Source organism: Eubalaena glacialis, chromosome 1 (assembly GCF_028564815.1).
Source record: "Eubalaena glacialis isolate mEubGla1 chromosome 1, mEubGla1.1.hap2.+ XY, whole genome shotgun sequence".
In the NCBI taxonomy this organism is placed as follows: Eukaryota; Metazoa; Chordata; class Mammalia; order Artiodactyla; family Balaenidae; genus Eubalaena; species Eubalaena glacialis.
Window position 1 is genome coordinate 9,100,573 of NC_083716.1, and position 21,870 is coordinate 9,122,442.

The following is a 21,870-nucleotide window of genomic DNA, read 5'->3' on the forward strand; positions in this document are numbered from 1 at the left end:
AGTCCCATGCCCTGCATTGGACAGCAGCCCAGGATTTCAGTTTTCTACCATTTTGACATTTTCTCTCCAAATGCCCTCAGAGACCATATTTCCAAGATGACTTAGAGAAAAAAACAGAAGGATAGAAAAACCTGAATTCTCTTTCCATCTTCGTTATTCCTGCTGTGTAACTTTGGATGAGTGGCTTTACCTTTCTTGGCCTCAGTTTTCTCAGTAAGATTGGAGATATCACAGCCTACTTCATTCTCTTGTATGAAGTTTATATGACTTGCCTAGCACAGGCCTAGTATATAGGAGATATCCAGTAAATGTTAAATTTTTCCCTCCCGCTTTCTACTCTTCTGTTCTCTAGCTTCTTAAGTAGCAAGAGTGGGACTTCCCTGGTGGCCCAGTGGCTAAGAATCCGTCTTGCAATGCAGGGGACGCCCGTTCGATCCCTGGTCGGGGAACTAAGATCCCACATGCTGCGGGGCAACTAAGCCCGAGTGCTGCGACTACTGGGCCCGTGCACTCCGGAGCCCATTGGCCACAACTAGAGAGAAGCTTGCCCACTGCAACGAAAGATCCCATGTGCCGCAACTAAGACCTGACACAGCCAATAAATAAATAAATAAATAAATAGCAAGAGTGACATACATGGTTCTTAATATCATTACTATTCCAGTACATTTGAAAGTCCCTCCTCTCTTCCATCTTAAGTGCTATAGGGAAGTCACATTCAAAGTTAATTATATTGAGCAGTTGTTCTTGAGTCTGGTTCTGGAAGCAGCAGCAGCAGCATACCCTGGGAACCTAGTTGAAATGCAGATTTTCAGGCCCTACCTCACAATACTGGCTCAGAAGCTCTGGGGCTGGGCCCAGCCATCCATGGTTCATCAAGCCCTCCAGCTGATGTGAATGCATGCTCAGTTTGAGAACCGCTGGTCTATGTTTAAAAGCACAGGCTCTGCAGCCAGATTGCACGGGTTCCTTGCTAAAACCCCACTGACACCTTCCAAAGGTGTTCTATAACAGGCAGAAAAAAAAATCTAGACTTTTTACTAAGAGCTTTAAACCCCCCATAAGATTTTGTCCTTGGCTAATTTTTCCAACTCCGTCTCCTGCCACCACTCTCCCCTGGATGCATCCCACTAGCCACAGTGGCCCTTTTCTTGTCCCTTGAACACACCAAACCCATTGCAGCCTTGGGATTCTGTTACTATTTTCTTTGCCTGGAATACACCTCCTCACTTTGCTCCCCCGTTTTTCTAGGCCTCTGCTGGAATGTCACCTGTTCAGAAAGGTATGTCAGCTATTTTTACTTTCTTTTCCTTTAAGTGTCCTTTAAGGGGTAGATCTTTTCAGGACAAATTCTATTAGTTTTTCTTCATCCGAAAATGTCCTTTTTCCTCCATTCCTGAATGATAGTTTTGCCAGATACAGAATTTAACAGTTGTTTTCATTCAGCACTTAGAAAAATGTCATGTACTACTTTCTTCTGGCCTCCATGGTTACAAACAAGAAAGAAGTCCGTTGTCATGTGAATTGGTGTTCCTCTGTAGGTAATGCGTTGTTTCTAGCTGCTTTCAAGTTTGTTTCTTTGTCTTTAGTTTTCAGAAGTTTAATTTAGAATGTGTCTTGCCGTGGATTTTCTTGGCTTTATCCTGTTCAGGATTTTCTCAGCTTGAATCTGTCTTTTGCCAAATTTGGGAAGTTTTTAGCTATTATTTCTTCAAAACCTCATCCCCATTCTCTCTCTTCTTTCCTAAGACTCTGATAACATAAATGTTGGATCTTTTGTTATGGTCCCAAAGGTCCCTGAGGCTTTGTTAATTTTTGTTCAGATTATTAAATTCTCTTGTTCTGTCCTCAAGTTCACTGATTTGGTCCTGTCATTTCCATCTGCTACTGAACCCTTCCAGTGAGGTGTTTTTGTTTTGTTTTGTTTTTTTTTTTTTTTGTTTTTTTTTTTTGTTTTGTTTTGTTTTGTTTTTTAATTTCTGTTAATGTACTTTTTAGTTGTATAATATCTATTTGGTTCTTTTGTTGTAACTTCCCTTCCTTTGCTGAAATTTCTATATTGTCATTATTTCAAGAAGATTTGGTATTGATTACTGAAGGCTGTCTTCAATTCTTTTTGGATAATTCCAACATTTGATTCATCTTGCTGTTAGCATCAATTCATGGTCTCTTCTCATTCAGGTGTTACTTCTCTGGTTCTTGGTCTGCCAGGTGATTTTCCATTGAATCCTGAATCTTCTGGCTATTATGTTAGGAGACTCTAGGTCCTATTTAAATCTTTAATTTTATCAGGTAGTCACCTGGCTTAGGTTTAGAATGCAGATCCTGGCCTATTTTCGTGGGATGAGGTCCCGATGACAATTTAACGTTCAGAGGCTTTTCAGTGCTACTTTGATCTGCTTAGTTATTTTGGTGCCACTGGGGGTCCCAAGCCCCCAGCAGTGCTGCCTGAAGGAGCAGGAGATTCCCCAGGCTAGAGCCTTTTGGTGCATCTAGGTGTGAGAAGGAAATCCCTGGCCCACTTCCACTAGCCACTGACTGTCAGGGGGCTCCCACACTGTCCGCCTTGCCACTGGGCTAGCCTGGGCTTGTCAGCAGGACTCACATTAAATCCAGGGAGAATGAACCCTCCAGAGCCACCCTCTGTTGCTGGATTCAGAGTTGGAGAACATCGGGCCTGGGCTACCTTCTTCTGTCCTGAGGCTATACTGCTCATCCAGGCCTAGGGTCCCTAACCAGTTTGCTTTCCTCTTTCCAACTTTCACAGTTCTCCTTCGTTTGACCTTTGTTGTGTTTTCTTTTGTTTTTTACCTCAGGTATTACAGTTATTCTTTGCAGAGAGGAGCAGGGAGAAACAAATCTAAGCCTTCTTGTCTGTATCTGGAGTCTCCTCATTTAATGTTACTAGATTGGCTGGGTATGAGTACCTTAAATCATATACACTTGACTTAGAACAGGTATCCTATTCAACTTTCATTTTTGTAACCCTTTTAACTATAAAGTATGAAAATCTTGCAATGTCAATGAGCATATATGCTTGAATCCTAGTAAATGGCTCTGTATTATTTCATTGTGTAGCTAACATAAAGTCATCTATAATTGAACTCTTAAGTGTAAGACTATTTTTAATCTCCCCATTTCTATCTTTTTCTTTTATTTTTTAAATTGAAATTTTAAATCCTTAAAATTATCATGAGGGAAATAAGACCTGGAAAGTTAAAGACTTAGAATTAAGTGATTCAAAATAGTATATCTATTTCATGGGGGCTAAAATATACCTACACATAGAACAGAATTCAGAACTCCATGAAAGGGCTCGTGTCCAGAGAGTTGATGTCACACAGCCTATGGCCTGATAGGCATAGCAGTTGGAGCTGAACAGAGGCTGTGCTTCTAAAGTGAGCTCTTCAACCTTGGATCTTAATTCCTCCTAACAGGGATGATTCGATCCCTGTTTCTCAAATTACAGGTTTGATAAAATATCCTGTTCCCTAAAGTTTTTTTGTTTTTTGTTAAATTTTTTTCCAGTTAGCCTTCATCCAGATCTGGATGGTTTAACTGTAGAAGGTATGTTTAGCAGTAGAATTGTTTATGCTTCTTTCCTGGCTCACGTTCCCCAATTTCATTGTGTTAGATCAAGCAAATTGCTTATTCCAGACAAACTGGATTTCCTGGGAGGAATTAGGGGGGAAAATGGCAGAAAGGCCTCTGGTCTCCTGTTGAGACAGAATGAGGGACAAAGTCTCCTAGAATCTCCTTAAACCATGAGATGGCATGACAGCTGTCAGTGGGAGAATTAAAAACTTTTTTTCCTTAAAACATAATCACTTATGAAATGGGTTTGTGTATTCTATTACACAGCATGATATTTTTCAAAAAGTCTTTCCCTTAGTCATTCCTATAAAACAGTATTTTTAAATTTGCTGAACAGCAAGGGGTCAATCCTGACTCTATCAGTAAATATATTTCATGAGACTCAGGTGTTTGGGAATAAAACCATTTGCTCAAGTGCAGGCCTGTTTTTCACTGACAGTTGCACATTACTGCCTGTGAAAGGGAAAAGATTCTTGTCAATTTTTCTATTAATTTCCTTCTCTCTGGACTTTGTATTTCAGTCCTTTTCCATCCATGAATAAACCTTTACCCAACCTGGCCAGCTTAGGGTTCTAGGCTTCTCTGGGAAGATCCACTCATGTTTTAGATGCATAAAGAAGGCTCTGTGGCTTGGGTTCATTCTTCCTCCACTGAAGGAAGCATACTGAGGTTGCTAAGTGACTGTGGGCAGGGGGAACTCGCACTCACTGCTTGCCTGCACTTCTCTGCCCAGGTGTGTGTAAGATGTTTGACCTCAAGATTATGATTGCCATTTGTGGCGGCTTACTGACGACCGCATTTGTGCTGATGGGTGTTGTCATCTGTCTTTACTTCAAAGTAGCTGACACATTAAAGTGAGTGATGTGAGTAAGAGTGGCTAACACCCCCCCAAAGGGGATCCTGGGGCTCTGTGCTGAGCAGGGTCATCCCTTGCCCTGTGGCCGCACCCTGGGTGAGGTCAGGAAGAGCGGGAGGGTTTGAGACGACAAAGGCAGTGCGTGTAGAATCTTGGCTTCTTCCCCTTCTGGTTTCGGGCTGTGAGCTCATAAGTAGAGTGTTCTCAGCCAGGTGGCTCTGTGCTGCCTTGTCACTTAACCTCATTGAGTTTACCCTCAGCTGGTTGATTGCACACTGGCTGGCCCCGCTCTGTTCAGGCTCTGCAGACTGGGGACTGTCGGGGAGACTGTGTGAGTGAGTCTCTGCCTCTGTTCACCCAGAGGACGGGCTGAGCTGACCTCCTCTTGCCTGAGTTGGGGAGCTCTCAGGGTGTCCTCTCACTCATGGCCTTGGGGACGGTGAGGGGGGCCTACAGGACTCTGGGGAAGCGCCTGGGGAAGCCGACAAGGGAGTGTAGATCAGACAAGAGAGCATTAAATTGGGGGGAAAGAAACCTTCAAACATGGGAGAGATTGGTTGTCAGAAGCAGCGGTGTTCCCATTCTAGGGAAGTTAGGCCTGTGTGCTGGAAGGTGAATCCCAGCACCCAGGGGACGGCTGACTTTGGCACCTCCTCATGCTCTGCACTTGGCGGACTTGCAGTGATCATCTCATGACCCACACTTGCAATTCACTCTCCCTTATTTGCTGTAACCTGATTTTACATTTCTGGCAATCTTAGGAGAGAAAGGGATTAGACAGGAACTTGGGACGGGGGCAGAGCACTTTAATCTTGGGCTGGTGTCATGTGTTTGACTGGCTCCAGCCCCAAACTTTCCAGACACCCCTGACAATTGTAACAGATGGACTGAAATGAAAAATTCTAATTCCATGCTTTGTGTATGTTTTTCTTAAGTGCTGCAAAGGCCCCTGTTGCTATGGCCATAACCAAGAGTAATCAAGACAACGTCGCCGAGGCTACAATCTCCGAGTCTTATCCCAGCCTCCGGTGCTGTGAAGAATGTAGCTTGCCTGCCGACTTTGACCGCCTGCCATCGCGCTTCTGTGACATAAACAAGGGACTCTGAATACAGAATGAGTAGTAGAAGGTGTTTATAAATACCAACTGCTACCATCTGACCAGTTACAGAAACAAGGATTCTGTCATATTTCCTCCTTATTTGTTATGAATATATTATGTATTTACATATATTAAGCAAATATCTTTGTTTTCTTTCCTCTTTTATTTCCATATCATGTAACAGAAGATATATTGACTTTATATCAGCATTTAGTATTTAATTTTACATCATAGTATTTAAGTTACAGGATATCAGGAAAATAGTGAACATCACTCAAGGACTTCCCTACTCTTCTGGAGAAGGAACTAGTGTGTTTTGGGTTGCACGCAGAATAGTTGTATCATGTTAGGTGGAATTATGACCTTATTATTGCCTTTATCTGGAGATTAAGTATGCTTTAAGAAGATGCGTACGAGTGCCACGTTGACTAAGGGTGGACTTGTGGTGGTTAATTTTATGGGTCAACTTTACTGAGCTAAGGGATGCCCAGATTGCTACTAAACCATTATTTATGGGTGTGTTTGTGTGGGTGTTTTCAGAAGATATTAGCATTTGAATCAGTAGACTGAGTAAAGATCTGTCTTCACCCGTGTGGGTGGGCGTCATCCAATCCCTTGAGGAACTGAATAGAACAAAAGGCAGAGGAAGAGCAAATTCATTCTCTCTCTTCCTGAGCTGGGACATCAATCTTCTGCCCTCAGACATCGGAGCTCCTCTTGGACTCTGGGACTCACTCTAGCAAACCCGCCACCTCATCCCCCCTCCCCTGGTTCTTAGTGGCCTCGGACTGGGAGTTATACCACTGGCTCCCCCGGTTCTCAGGCCTTCAGACTCAGACTGAATTACACCACGGGCTTTCCTGGTTCTCCAGCTTGCAGCAGGCATATTGTGTCATAGCTCATTCTCCATAATTGGGTGAGGCAATTCCATTATACGTGTCCTCTTATGTATCTGTATATATCCTGTTAGTTCTGTTTCTCTGGAGAACCCTGACTAATAGAGTTGGATAGGACATGAAAAGCACTTGCAAACTAAAGCATTTTTAAGTAATATGAAAAGCAAACAAACAAAATCCCCTTAATTCTTCTCAGTGTATATTTTCTTGAGCACCTCCTGCGTCTAAAATAGTGGGTTCAGCAAGACAAAGTACAGACACAAAAGCTTTGGTTCCTGAACTCAAGTATCCGTCCACAGTGTAAAATCATACCCTGGAAACCTGTAGGTCAAACAGAATTCAGGTTTCATTAGAGGCACAAGCAATGGGCATGGAGATCCAGTGGAAGGAATAATTAATGGGGGGAGGGGGGACAGGTGAGAGCCTCAGGGGAGGCTTCCTGGAGAGGAGACGTTAGGATTTGAGCAAGTGGAGGAGGAGATGGAGGGCAGGCCCAGGCAGCCAAAGGAAGCGGCCCAGGCTCAGAGGTTTGAACATGTGTGGGCTGTGGGATGTACAGTGGGAGGTGAGGCTGGATAATAAGCTAGGCTGAGACAGAGATGGTGTTGGAGGCCATGCTAAGGGGTGTGCCTTCCATCCTGCGCTGTGGAGCTCCAGCTTCAAGCTCCTGGGGGCTCTCCACTGAGTTGAGGGTGGATCTGTTAGGGGAACCACAGACCGAAACCGCCCGCCCTGGCCAGACGCAATAGTAACCACTCGCATGAGTTATCTTACAACAGGAGGTCCTGGTAAGAAATGTGGAACTAACATTCCTTACCCCCCCACCCACAGGAAGAATTCGGGAAAGGTCAAAAGGAGAGAGGAGACGCCAGTCCATATGTCCTACCAGCCTCCCAGAATCCTTCTCGCTGGAATCCATCTTGGCTGAGCAATGCATGCGCCACCAGGAAGGACCCTGAGTCAGACCAGATACGGGCCAAGCAAAATGATTGGCCAGAGACAACCCAGAAACTAACCCCATCACCATAAACCCTGAGACTGCGAGCCACGTGGCAGAGCAGTTCTCCTGGGTTCCCTTACCCTGCCGCTCTCCGCCCGGGCGCCCCTTCCCAATAAAGTCTCCTGCTTTGTCAGCACGTGTGTCTCCTCGGCCTATCCATTTCCGAGTGTTAGACAAGACCCCACTCTCGGGCCCTGGAAGGGGTCCCCCTTCCTGCAACAGATCCAGCACTCCCACACGAACATTCCTCCATCTAAATCTCCTGCAGCTCCGAGTCAGCAGGTCTGGATTTGCCTCCACCTCGCTTACCCTTGTGTGTGGCATATAATTCCTCCAAGCCCCATTTTCCTTGTCTGTAAAATGGAGGTAATAGGACCCACTGGATAGGGTTGTTCTGAAGATTCAATGGGATGTTGAAGAGGAAAGATCTTAATTTAGAGACAAATACGGTAAAAATATAAGTTTCTCCTGAGAGGATAAGCCTCCAAGCAATACAGTGCTTACCACTAAGACCGAATTTGCAATAACTTTCAGAGCAGTCTTTTTCTCAGGCTTCTAAAGTATATTTTCTTGAAAATAAGAATTCTTCTAGTAGTCTGCATGACATTAAAATCTTTTGTCATTTTACTGTTTGCTTTTGAATCACATCACATAATTGTATACATAAAATTAGAGTGAATATGAAAATTCGCTAAAGTTGCACTTTTGATATAAGAGATTCAGGAGTGTCTAAAGCTTTTCTTAAGAAGACATTTTCTTCAAACCTTGTAAAAGCTCGGTTTTTCTTTTCCATGTTAAGTTGAACAAACCACCTGACTATGTTATCACTTAAGATTAGGTGTGATTATAACAAAATCTCAAAATAACAGTGGCTTGAACAAGTAAGAATTTGATTTTTCTCCTCTTCAAGATGCCCAGCAGCAGACAGTCAGGCTGGCTGCCTTTCCCATGTCAGGGGCCATGGTGTTCTACTGTGGTGTGTTGTTTTTTTTTTTTTCCCCAAAGTCATATCATGGTCCAAGATGACTGCTGGTTCTCTAACCTTCATGTCCAAATTCTAGACAAAGAAGAAGGAGGTTGGAAAAAGCTGTGCATTCCATTTCTCTTTGAATCCCCTGTGCTAGATAGAACTGAATCACATAGTCTCACCTAGCTGCAAGGGAAGCTCATAAATGTAGTTTTTATTCCGGTTGTGAATGCGCCCGGTAAACATCAACGTAGTAATAGACATTGCATGTAATGAGCTATCTTCACCTCAATCATGAAGTGATTTCTGACAGTTTATCTTCTAAATATTCATATAAAACACGTTTTGATTATGTTAATTCACATCTTTGCGGTAATGCATTAACATTTAATATAACCCTTATCATCAGAGTCATTATTTTTCCCCGTTAGTGAATTATTACTTCTCATAAATGAGTGAAAGCATGTAACACTTAGAACAGTGCCTGAGAATGTGTTCCATAAATGTTAGCCTGACGAACACACATTCTGTGTGATAGCACAGAAATGGGCAGCAAGATGCACCCTTGACTGTTCTGGCGCCTTCCACTGAGCCTCTAGCACCCCTTTCTAAGCACAGACTCCCCATCTGTAACCACAATTTGTACTTCTTGTGATAACAGAATGTTTGCTTTATAAGCATCACATGTTTACTTAGAGTTAACTAGTGACAGGTGATTATCTACTGAAAGGGGTAAAAAAGGTAACTTGGAAATGAAGGAAACAGCTACTCCCTCTGGGATGAACATAGAACTCAGCATTTTCCAAAGGCCCCTCTCTGCTGAGTTTCAGTCCTCTCAGCACAGGGCTTGGCTGATGGAATAGTCAGCATTTCAGCGATGCTGAAATTTGCCAGAAGGGCTGATGGGGACAAACTTCCTAGAGGGTGAGTGCTCCCAGCCCCAGTACAAGTTTTAAGAAGCAAATTTAGAATTGCATCTTCCCTGGAGGCTGCTCTGAAACCCTCCACTTTGAAATGACCTGTCCATCTTGAGTTCCAGGACACTTTCTCTGCTCCTCTCCTGGCATCTATTCCCAGGTTCATCTTAGGTGTTCATATGCCTTCCAATTTTCTCTTGCCACCAGGAAGTTCCATATCAGACATGAAGGCAGGACTGTGTCTCTCATATTCAATTCTGTATTCCCAGGCCCTAAAACAGTAACTAATGGATATTTTTTGAATGAATGAAAGAAAGAAAAAGAAGAAGGCAACACCACACACACACTTGCTCTTTTTAGTCTCACCTTGGACACCAGGATTCCTTTCTATCATCTGCAAAATGTAGTGCCTGAGGGACTTTAATGTGCCTTCTTCAGGCTCTCTGGATATAGTAGTTTGAAATTCCTCCAGACTGAACCTGGATCTGCACTTTCTTTTTCCTCCTGATCCTGTGCCACCTCCCCACCCCCTCCCCCTCAGGGTCAGCACCCTGGCAGGCTCAGAGGAACCCAGCTGGACCCAGAGTTTGCCCAGGTGCCACACTACCTGCCTCACATGGCTAATCCCTTAAACTCCAAAGGCTTTAATTTTGCAGAAGAGCAGTGAAGGCTTAAGAGGTCAATGGTGCTACCCCCTTCATGATTTGAACAAACAGTAAGGCAAAGGCACAGTCCCAAGTCAGTGCCACGAGGAATTAGTTGTGCCTACTGTGTGCCAGGTGTTGGAGATCCCCTGTGAAGAGCTTTAGCTGAACACCTCCTGCAAACCTTCCAGGAAAAAAATTGGGGAGAGCAGACACTCACTGTTTGGGATCGTTGATAATAAACCAGTCACACAGCAGTTATATTCTCACATAAATCTACCCTTTGCATAGTCAAACTGACACATTTCCCTAGAGGTGGCCAGGAGGCTTATGAAACTAGATAGTTATGAAATGCAGAAAAGTATAAAAATCTGCTCACCCTCAAGGCTGCCTCCTCACAAAGATGGAGGTTGTGAGAAGGGTCATCCCTTTGGTCCTTTTAACTGAATCATGTTTGGCGGAGTTGGATTTGACCAAGTCTGAAGGTAAGAAAATTGAACCAGGTCTTTCAAACAAAACAGGGTCATTCAAGAGGCACCTGCCAGAGACTTAAAAAATTTTTAAACGTTCTGCTGCCCTCAGTGTGGAAAAATTTACTCTTATATATTCTTAGTGAAAGATTAACTTAGTACCAGCTTTATTCAAGGTGATATAACAATATTTATAAAAATATAAAAAGCACAAGGAATTTTACCAGGTATATTACTTCTAAAAGTTTAATCTTTAAAGAATTAATACCAATCCTTCTCAAACTCTTCCAGAAAACAGAAAAGGAAAGAACGCTTCCAAACTCATTTTACAAGGCTAGCATTACCCTGATCCCAGAGGTAGACAACACAAGAAGAAAAAGTAACAGGCCAATATCCCGGATGAACATGGATGCAAAAATCCTCAATAAAAAATACTAGCAAACTGAATTCAACAGTACGTAAAAAGGATCATGCACCATGTTCAAGTGGAATTTATCCTTCGGATGCAAGGATGGTTCAGCATAAGTAAATCAATCTATGTGAGACAACACATGAACAGAATGAAGGATAAAAATCATATGGTTATCTCAATAAATGCAGAAAAAGCATTTGACAAAATACAACATGCTTTCATGACAAAAGCTCTCAACAAATTGGGTATAGAAGGAACATATCTCAACATAATAAAGGCTATGTATGACAAGCCCACAGCTAACATCATACTCAGTATGAAAAGCTGAAGGTTTTTCCTCTAAGATCAGGAACAACACAAGTATGCCCACTCTTGCCACTTTTATTCAACATAGTACTGGAAGTCTTAGCTGGAGCAATTAGGCAAGAAAAGGAAATAAAAGGCATCCAAATCAGAAAGGAAGAAATAAACTTGTCTCTGTTTGCAGATTATATGATGTAATATATAGAAAGCTCTCAAGATTCCACAAAAAACTGTTAGAACTAATAAATTCAGTAAAGTTGCAGGATACAAAATCAACATACAAAATCATTTGCATTCCTTATACACAAACTACCACAGAAATTAAGAAAACCCATTTACAATAGCATTGAAAAGAATAAAATATTTAGGAATAAATTTAACCAAGGAGATGAAAAATCTGTACACTGAAACCTATAAAACACTAATGAAAGAAACTGAAGAAGACACAAATAAATGGAAAGATATTCCCATGTTCATGGACTCGAAGAATTAATTATGTTAAAATGTCTATACTATCTCCAAGCAATATACAGATTCAATTCAATCCCTATTAAAATTCTAATGGCATTTTTCACAAAAATAGAAAAAAGAATTCTAAAATCCACGTGGAACCCCGAAAGACCCCAAATAGTCAAGGCAATCTAGAGAGGAACAAAGCTGGAGGCATCATGCTTCCTGAGTTCAAACTATATTACAAAGCTGTTGTAATCAAAACAGTAAAGTATTAGCATAAAAACCAATGAAACTAATAGATAGCCCAGAAATAAACATATATATATATTTAATTAATTTTTGACAAAAGAGCCAAGAATAAACAACGTGGAATGTATAATCTCTTCAATAAATGGTTTTGGGAAAACTGGATATCCACTTTCAAAAAAATGAAACTGGACCCCTATCTTACACCATATACAGAAATCAACTCAAAATGTAGTAAAGAGTTGAACATAAGACCTGAAACTATAAAGGCCTAGAAGAAAACACAGGGGGTAAGCTCCTTGGCATTTGTCTTGACATTTTTTTTGGATTTGACACCTAAAGCAACAGCAAAAAAAGCCAACAAGTAGGACTACATAAAACTAAAAAAAATTATTCACATAAAACAAGTCAAAATGAAAAGGCAACCTATTAAATGGGAGAAAAATATTTGCAAACTACACACCCAATAAGGGATTAATATTCAAAATATACAAGGAACTCATACAACTCAATAGCACAAAAACAAACAACCCAATCAAAAAATGGGCAAGGGCCTGAATAGACATTTTCCTTAATACTATATACAAATGGCCAACAGTTATATGAAAAGGTGCTCAACATTACTAATCATTAGAGAAATGCAAATCAAAACCACAGTGAGATGTCACCTCACACCTGTTAGGATGGCTATCATCAAAAAGTCAAAAGAAAAAAAAAGAATCTTATTTAAAAAAAAGTCAAAAGATAACAAGTGTTGGCCAAGATGTGGAGGACAGGGTACCCTTGTACAATGTTGGTGGGAATGTAAATTGGTACGACCATTAGGGAAAACTGTATAGATGTTCCTCAAAAAATTAAAAATAGAACTACCATATGATACAATAATCCCACTTTTGGGTATACATCCAAAGGAAATAAAACCTTAAAGAGACATCTGTACTCTCATGTTCATTGCAGCATTATTCAGAGTAGTCAAGATACGGAAACAACGTACGTGTCTGTCAACAGATGAATGAATAAAACAATGTGAGATATATTTATATATATAAAATGGAATATTATCCAGCCTTAAATAGGCTATTTATGACATGAATAAACTAGGATAACATTATGCTAAATGAAATAAGCCAGACACAGAATGACAAATACGGAATGATCTCACTTATGTGGAATACAAAAAAGTCAAATTCACTGCAACAGAGAGTAGAATGGTGGTTACTAGGGGTAGGTGTGGGGGAAATGGGGAGATATTAGTCAAAGGGTACAAACTTTCAGTTACAAGATGAATAAATTCTGGAAACCTAATATACAGCATGGTGATTACAGTTAATAGTGCATAGTATGTACTTGAATTTTGCTAAGTGAGTAGATATCAAGTGTTCTTGCTACACACACACACACACACACACACACACAAATGGTAGCTGTGTGAGTGGTAGATATGTTAATCAGCTTGATTTTGGTAATCATTTCATGATGTATATGTATATTAAAACATCATGTTGTATACCTTACATATATACAATTCTTATTTGTCAATCATACCTCAGTGAATAAAATAATACTAGTAAAATTGTTATCTTTATTAAAAACCTATAAAATACTATTTTTATAAGGATATCACTCATCAGCCACAGAGAAGAGAAATAAGTTTTGTTCCTCTACAAGTGGAGTTACTAACCATTAGATTCCATTGTAAGGTATGTGTTTGTTCACATTCAATTAAAGTTTCTTTTTAAAACCATCGTTCTTCAGGTCCTAAGAGATTTTTACTCTTTATGAACACTATGTAGAGAAGTCATACATGTTTTTCTCCCCAGAGCTTCACACTGGGATGTAAAGTCCTGGTAGCTAACCGTGATGAGAGAAATACAGTTCACTTTTAACAACATGGCTGAGTGGGGATCTCACGTGGGTAGGGCAGGCCCACAAAGCCCTGATCCTGAAACTCGGCCCTAGTGAGGATTGCACCTGAACACTAAAAGACCAGAAAGCAAAGCATCAGAATCATCTTTGCCCACTTTCAGCAAGTAGAGACTTTGGTCTCCTAACAAGGGTGGTTGAAGTCTCTGACCATATTGAAAACTGTTAGAAAGTCAGCTGCTTCTAGATGATGATGATAGTCAAGGCTGATAGTCACTGACTGATGGCTGTGCCCCCAGCTCGGGCTCACGGGGACATTGAGAATTTGTCTCAGATCATACAGTTTGTAAATGGAATGACTGGGGTTAGTACCCAACTAGTCTAGTTCCAGATTCTAGGCCCTAAGACACTACACTTCTAGTTTGGGACTTTGCTATGCATTATCATCAGCCAGGGAGCTTCCCCAAAACCAGATCTGCAGGCTAAACACAATAGAATTAGATCACAACCTCTGGGGGTGGGACCCAAGCATCAGTGGATTATTTTCAACTTTTTATTTTGAAATAAATATACACTCACAGGTGTTTTTGTTGTTGTTGTTTTGTAAGTGCCCAGGTGATCTCAGTGTGAGGCCAAGCTGAGAACAGGGCACTGAACTGCAAGACTATCTCAGGGCCTCATGAGAACTGCCCCAGTTAATCCTCTCAACAGCCCTCGGGGGTAGATGCAATCTAATCCCCAGTCAATGAATAAGAAAGTCCAGAGAAGTCACTTAACACGACCAAAGTCACATACTAATGGAAGTGGGAGAGGATATCAGAAGCACCTGGAGAGTTTAAAAGTACAATTGCTGTGCCCTACACCTCAATTCGCTGATTCAAATAAGGTGGGTGGGGCCTGAGAATTTGCATAGGTTAACAACTTCCCAGGTGATACTGATGCTGCTGGTCGAAGAACCACACATTGAGAATCATGGCTCTACAGCATTGATATTGAATTCACTTCTCTTTCTCTCTCAAAGAAATAAAAGAAGGGGGACTTTCAAATTTCCTAGAATTCTAGGGTTATTAAGAATCATATACATTATTCCTGATGTGGAAAGAGAAAGAATAAAGCATGGAAAGAGTGAGGGGAGAGGAAGATAAACAAGTAACATTTATTGGACACCTCCTGTGTGCCTGGCCTGTGCTAGCTGCTTCATGTTCAGAATATTATAAACCTCACACAAGATGGAAACTGTGATAGACCCATTTTACAGAAGGGAAAACTGAGGTTATAAAATATTAAATCACTCACCCAAAGTTATACAGTAGTTAAGTGACCAAGATGGAAGAACTCAGATTTATCTATCCTTGTGTTTTTTCCTCTAAGTCATCTTGGAAAAATGTTCTCCAAGAACATTTGGAGAGAAAATGTCAAAATGGTAAAAAACTTAAATCCTGGGCTGCTGTCCAATGCAGGGCATAGGACTGTCCTTAAGAAGGAGGAAGTAGTGATGTGAGGAAAGGAAGGGACAACTAGGAAGATGCTGTACTTGCTTTACCTTGAGAGAGGTGGCCATGGAAGAGGAGTCACTTCTCCTTTCAACAGCCTTGGATTTCAAATGTCAAAGGGGATCAGTTCCAAGCAAGAAGGTTCTATACCAAAACCCACATGGGCACGGGGAACAGAGAATGGAAGTAAGGGAAAGGAAAGGAGTCCTGGATTCCAGGCCCATCTTCCCCACTTACTTGATAGAATGGCTGGCAAAGCAGTTCAGCTCCCTGAGCCTGTTGCTTCTTCTCGAAAGTGAAAAGATAATGAATAATGTGTGGTTTGACAATGGCAGTGGTGGTTATTAATGTCTGAGAGGTTTCAGTGAGGACAGAGGTGTCACCACTTTGTAAACTGTGATGCCAATGTGAGCAGCTGATCCCTTTGATGGTGCCTCTTTTCCAACCACAGATGTGTTCCGTTCACAAGCTTGATCCAGATGGAAAGTGTGAAAGTGAAAACATTACGTTTTTGATAGAAACTCTACAAAGGGGTCTCTAGTTAGTGAAAATCTGCAGTAAAAATGATTGCATTCTGTTTGAATCATTTTGTTTCATCGTATTTCAAGAATTCTGACTCTGAAGAAGTCAAAGAATTGCCTTTGTCTTCTACTACTTCTCTCCTGGAACCCATAGTTCTTGTTTAAAATTAAAACTTCAGGAGATACAGAAGGACACAGGGTTTTTTCCCCTCCCCCTCAATTTTCTTTTTATTGTGTTAAAATAAACATAATAACCATCTTAACCATTTTTAAGTGTACAATTCAGTCGTATTAAATACACTCATAATATTGTGCAAACATTACCCTCATCTATCTCCGTAACTTTGACCTTGTGAAACTGAAACTGTATACCCATTAAACGGTGACTCCCATCACGCTCCCCCAAACCCCTGGCAACTACCATTCTACTTTCTGTCTCTGGGATTTTAACTCTAAGTACTTATAAGGTGTGGCTGGCTTCTTTTTCTTAGCATAATGTTCTCAAGGTTCATCCATGTTGTAGCATGTGATAGAATTTCCTTTCTTTTCAAGGCTGACTAATCTTTCATTCTCTGTATATACCACATTTTGCTTATCCATTCATCCATGGATGGACACTTGGGTTGCTTTCACCTTTTGGCAATTGTGAACAATGCTGATATGAACATGGGTGCACAATATCTCTTTGAGACACTGCTTTCAATTCTTTTGGGTATATACCCAGAAGTGGAATTTCTAGATCATATGGTAAATCTCTTTTTAATTTTGGGGGAAACCTCCATACTTTTTTTCACAGTGACTATACCATTTTACCATTTTAGTGTGTACCAAAAGTGCACGAGGGTTCCAATTTCTCCACATCCTCACCATTTTCTGTTTTTTCAATAGTAGCCATCCTAATCAGTGTGAGGTGGTATCTCATTGCAGTCTTGATTTGCATTTCTCTAATGATTAATGACATAGAGCATCTTTTCATGTGCTTATTGGTCATTTGTATATCTTCTTTGGAGAAACATCTACTCAAGTCCTTTGCCCATTTTTGAATTGGGTTGTTTGTTTTGTACCGTTAGGTGTTCTCCATATATTCTGAATATTAATCCTTTATCACATGTATCATTTGAAAATATTTTCTCCCATTGTGTGAGTTGCCTTTTCACTGTGGATAGTGTCTTTTGATGCACAAAATTTTAAAATTTTCATGAAGTCAAATTTGTCTATTTTTTCTTCTGTTACCCATGGGTTTCGTGTCATATCGAAGAAACCACTGCCAAATCCAATGTCGTGAAGTTTTTGTCCTATGTTTTTTTCTGAGAGTTTTACTGTTTTAGGTTTACATTTAGGCCTTTGATCTATTTTTTTTTAAATGTCATGTTACATAACAGTCCAACTTCATTCTTTTCCATGTGGATATCTAGTTTTCCCAGAACAATTTTTTGAAAAGATTGTCCTTTTCCCATTGAATAGTCTTGGCATCCTTGTCAAAATTCATTTGATCATATACTTGAATGTTTTTCTGGGCTCTCTATTCAATTCCATTGATTTCTGCGTCTGTCTCTATAATAGTACCCCATTGCTTTGATTACTATAGCTTTATTTTTTTCTTTAAATAAATTTATTTATTTTTTGGCTGCATTGGGTCTTTGTTGCAGCATGTGGGCTTTTTCTAGTTGCGGTGAGAGGGGGCTACTCTTCATTGCGGTTCACGGGCTGCTCATTGTGGTGGCTTCTCTTGCTGCGGAGCACGGGCTCTAGGCGCGTGGGCTCAGTAGTTGTGGCTCGCGGGCTCCAGAGTATGGGCGCAGTTGCTCCGCGGCATGTGGGATCTTCCCAGACCAGGGCTGGAACCCGTGTCCCCTGCATTGGCAGGTGGATTCTTACCCCCTGAGCTACCAGAGAAGTCCTGCCATCAGGTCTTTTTCAACACACACACACACAGAGACAGATACATAGGTGATAGATAGGCAGAAATAATGTAATTTAGATCTTCAGAACTTGGAAAGATTAACAAGATGAAAGAGAAATTAATGTTCATCTGAATTATTTTTAGTATTATAATCATAGAATGTTATAAAATTTACTTTTATTATTTTACAAAACGTGTACAAATTACGATAAAACATTTCTATAACTACAGCCATAATTACTAGAATTTTAAAGTGTATTTTAATTTTTACAAAGAAGGCCCTATTTGTGTTTTCTGGTGGTTTCCTTTTTTAAAAAAACATTTTCATTGCTTTCAACAGAAACCAGGACAATTAATTCATTTGTGCTATATTTTGGTAATAAACAGAATGTCATCAATCTACAAAATATATGTGGCATTCTAAAAAAAAAAGAGGTGGAATATTTCTTCTAAAGTGGTTTCATTGTTTTCTAAAGCTAATGGATTTTTTTTTTCTTTTTTTTTAATATATCTCGCTAGAGTGCAAGGGGAGCATTCAAATCTGGCCATTCACTCTATGTAATTAGGAATGGATCCTAGAAAAAAAAAGTCAAATAATATGAGTTTAAAGAATTTTTCTTTTTGAATTTTTGCATTTTATTTAATTTATTTTTTTATACAGCAGGTCCTTATTAGTCATCAATTTTATACATATTAGTGTATACATGTCAATCCCAATCTCCCAATTCATCCCCCCACCCCCCCCCCCCCCGCCGCTTTCCCCCCTTGGTGTCCATACGTTTTTTTCTCTACATCTGTGTCTCAACTTCTGCCCTGCAAACCGGCTCATCTGTACCATATTTTTAGGTTCCACATATATGCGTTAATATACGATATTTGTTTTTCTCTTTCTGACTTACTTCACTCTGTATAACAGTCTCTAGATCCATCCACGTCTCAACAAATGACCCAATTTCGTTCCTTTTTATGGCTGAGTAATATTCCATTGTAAATACGTACCACAACTTCTCTATCCATTCATCTGTCGATGGGCATTTAGGTTGCTTCCATGACCTGGCTATTGTAAATAGTGCTGCAATGAACATTGGGGTGCATGTGTCTTTTTGAATTATGGTTTTCTCTGGGTATATGCCCAGTAGTGGGATTGCTGGGTCATATGGTCATTCTATTTTTAGTTTTTTAAGGAACCTCCATACAGTTCTCCATAGTGGCTGTATCAATTTACATTCCCACCAAAGGTGCAAGAGGGTTCCCTTTTCTCCACACCCTCTCCAGCATTTGTTGTTTGTAGATTTTCTGATGATGCCCATTCCAACTGGTATGAAGTGATACCTCATTGTAGTTTTGATTTGCATTTCTCTAATAATTAGTGATGTTGAGCAGCTTTTCATGTGCTTCTTGGCCATCTGTATGTCTTCTTTGGAGAAATGTCTATTTAGGTCTTCTGCCCATTTCGGGATTGGGTTGTTTGGTTTTTTAATATTGAGCTGTGTGAGCTGTTTATATATTTTGGAGATTAATCCTTTGTCTGATGATTCGTTTGCAAATATTTTCTCCCATTCTGAGGGTTGTCTTTTCATCTTGTTTATGGTTTCCTTTGCTGTGCAAAAGCTTTGAAGTTTCATTAGGTCCCATTTCTTTATTTTTGGTTTTATTTCCATTACTCTAGGAGGTGGATCAAAAAAGATCTTGCTGTGATTTATGTCAAAGAGTGTTCTTCCTATGTTTTCCTCTAAGAGTTTTATGGTGTCTGGTCTTACATTTAGGTCTCGAATCCATTTTGAGTTTATTTTTGTGTATGGTGTTAGGGAGTGTTCTAATTTCATTCTTTTACATGTAGCTGTCCAGTTTTCCCAGCACCACTTATTGAAGAGACTGTCTTTTCTCCATTGTATATCTTTGCCTCCTTTGTCATAGATTAGTTGACCATAGGTGTGTGGGTTTATCTCTGGGCTTTCTATCTTGTTCCATTGATCTATGTTTCTGTTTTTGTGCCAGTACCATATTGTCTTGATTACTGTAGCTTTGTAGTATAGTCTGAAGTCAGGGAGTCTGATTCCTCCAGCTCCGTTTTTTTCCCTCAAGACTGCTTTGGCTATTCGGGGTCTTTTGTGTCTCCATACAAATTTTAAGATGATTTGTTCTAGCTCCGTAAAAAATGCCATTGGTAATTTGATAGGGATTGCATTGAATCTGTAGATTGCTTTGGGTAGTATAGTCATTTTCACAATATTGATTCTTCCAATCCAAGAACATGGTATATCTCTCCATCTGTTGGTATCATTTTTAATTTCTTTCATCAGTGTCTTATAGTTTTCTGCATACAGGTCTTTTGCTTCCCTAGGTAGGTTTATTCCTAGGTATTTTATTCTTTTTGTTGCAATGGTAAATGGGAGTGTTTCCATAATTTCTCTTTCAGATTTTTCATCATTAGTGTATAGGAATGCAAGAGATTTCTGAGCATTAATTTTGTATCCTGCAACTTTACCAAATTCATTGATTAGCTCTACTAGTTTTCTGGTGGCATTTTTAGGATTCTCTATGTATAGTATCATGTCATCTGCAAACAGTGACAGTTTTACTTCTTCTTTTCCAATTTGTATTCCTTTTATTTCTTTTTCTTCTCTGATTGCCATGGCTAGGACTTCCAAAACTATGTTGAATAATAGTGGTGAGAGTGGACATCCTTGTCTTGTTCCTGATCTTAGAAGAAATGTTTTCAGTTTTTCACCATTGAGAATGATGTTTGCTGTGGGTTTGCTGTATATGGCCTTTATTATGTTGAGGTAGGTTCCCTCTATGCCCACTTTCTGAAGAATTTTTTATCATAAATCGGTGTTGAATTTTGTCAAAAGCTTTTTCTGCATCTATTGAGATGATCATGTGGTTTTTATTCTTCAATTTGTTAATATGGTGTATCACATTGATTGATTTACGTATACTGAAGAATCCTTGCATCCCTGGGATAAATCCCACTTGATCATGGTGTATGATCCTTTTAATGTGTTGTTGGATTCTGTTTGCTAGTATTTTGTTGAGGATTTTTGCATCTATATTCATCAGTGATATTGGTCTGTAATTTTCTTTCTTTGTAGTACCTTTGTCTGGTTTTGGTATCAGGGTGACAGTGGCCTCATAGAATGAGTTTGGGAGTGTTCCTTCCTCTGCAATTTTTTGGAAGAGTTTGAGAAGGATGGGTGTTAGCTCTTCTCTAAATGTTTGATAGAATTCACCTGTGAAGCCATCTGGTCCTGGACTTTTGTTTGTTGGAAGATTTTTAATCACAGTTTCAACTTCATTACTTGTGATTGGTCTGTTCATATTTTCTATTTCTTCCTGATTCAGTCTTGGAAGGTTATACCTTTTAAGAATTTGTCCATTTCTTCCAGTTGTCCATTTTATTGGCATAGAGTTGCTTGTAGTAGTCTCTTAGGATGTTTTGTATTTCTGCGGTGTCTGTTGTAACTTCTCCTTTTTCATTTCTAATTTTATTGATTTGAGTCCTCTCCCTCTTTTTCTTGATGAGTATGGCTAATGGTTTATCAATTTTGTTTATCTTCTCAAAGAACCAGCTTTTAGTTTTATTGATCTTTGCTATTGTTTTGTTTCTATTTCATTTATTTCTGCTCTGAGCTTTATGATTTCTTTCCTTCTGCTAACTTTGGGTTTTGTGTTTTCTTCTTTCTCTAGTTCTTTTAGGTGTAAGGTTACATTGTTTATTTGAGATTTTTCTTGATTCTTGAGGTAGGCTTGTATAGCTATAAACCTCCCTCTTAGAACTGCTTTTGCTGCATCCCATAGGTTTTGGATCGTCGTGTTTTCATTGTCGTTTGTCTCTAGGTATTTTTTTATTTCCCCTTTGATTTCTTCAGTGATCTCTTGGTTATATAGTAACGTATTCTTTAGCCTCCATGTGTTTGTGTTTTTTACGTTTTTTTCCCTGTAATTCATTTCTAATCTTATAGTGTTGCGGTCAGAAAAGATGCTTGATACGATTTCAATTTTCTTAAATTTACTGTGGCTTGATTTGTGACCCAAGATGTGATCTAACCTGGAGAATGTTCCATGTGCACTTGAGAAGAAAGTGTAATCTGCTGTTTTTGGATGGAATGTCCTATAAATATCAATTAAATCTATCTGGTCTGTTGTGTCATTTAAAGCTTGTGGTTCCTTATTAATTTTCTGTTTGGATGATCTGTCCATTGGTGTAAGTGAGGTGTTAAAGTCCCCCA

General features: G+C 39.8%; 1 protein-coding gene across 1 annotated transcript; it reads left to right on the forward strand.

Annotated features, from left to right (window-relative positions):
- The first annotated feature begins 1,263 nt into the window (after nt 1-1,263).
- Nucleotides 1,264-5,557, forward strand: LOC133090923 (protein FAM24A-like). The gene is made up of 4 exons (XM_061189573.1): nt 1,264-1,282; nt 3,529-3,567; nt 4,328-4,448; nt 5,386-5,557. The coding sequence occupies exons 1-4, from the start codon at nt 1,264-1,266 to the stop codon at nt 5,555-5,557; spliced, it is 351 nt and encodes a 116-aa protein (XP_061045556.1).
- The last annotated feature ends 16,313 nt before the right edge of the window (nt 5,558-21,870 follow it).

Coding starts and splice junctions, on each gene's coding strand:
- LOC133090923 (XM_061189573.1), top strand. Junction 3,568..4,327: donor GGATGGTTTAACTGTAGAAG/GTATGTTTAGCA, acceptor TTCTCTGCCCAG/GTGTGTGTAAGATGTTTGAC. Junction 4,449..5,385: donor AAAGTAGCTGACACATTAAA/GTGAGTGATGTG, acceptor GTTTTTCTTAAG/TGCTGCAAAGGCCCCTGTTG.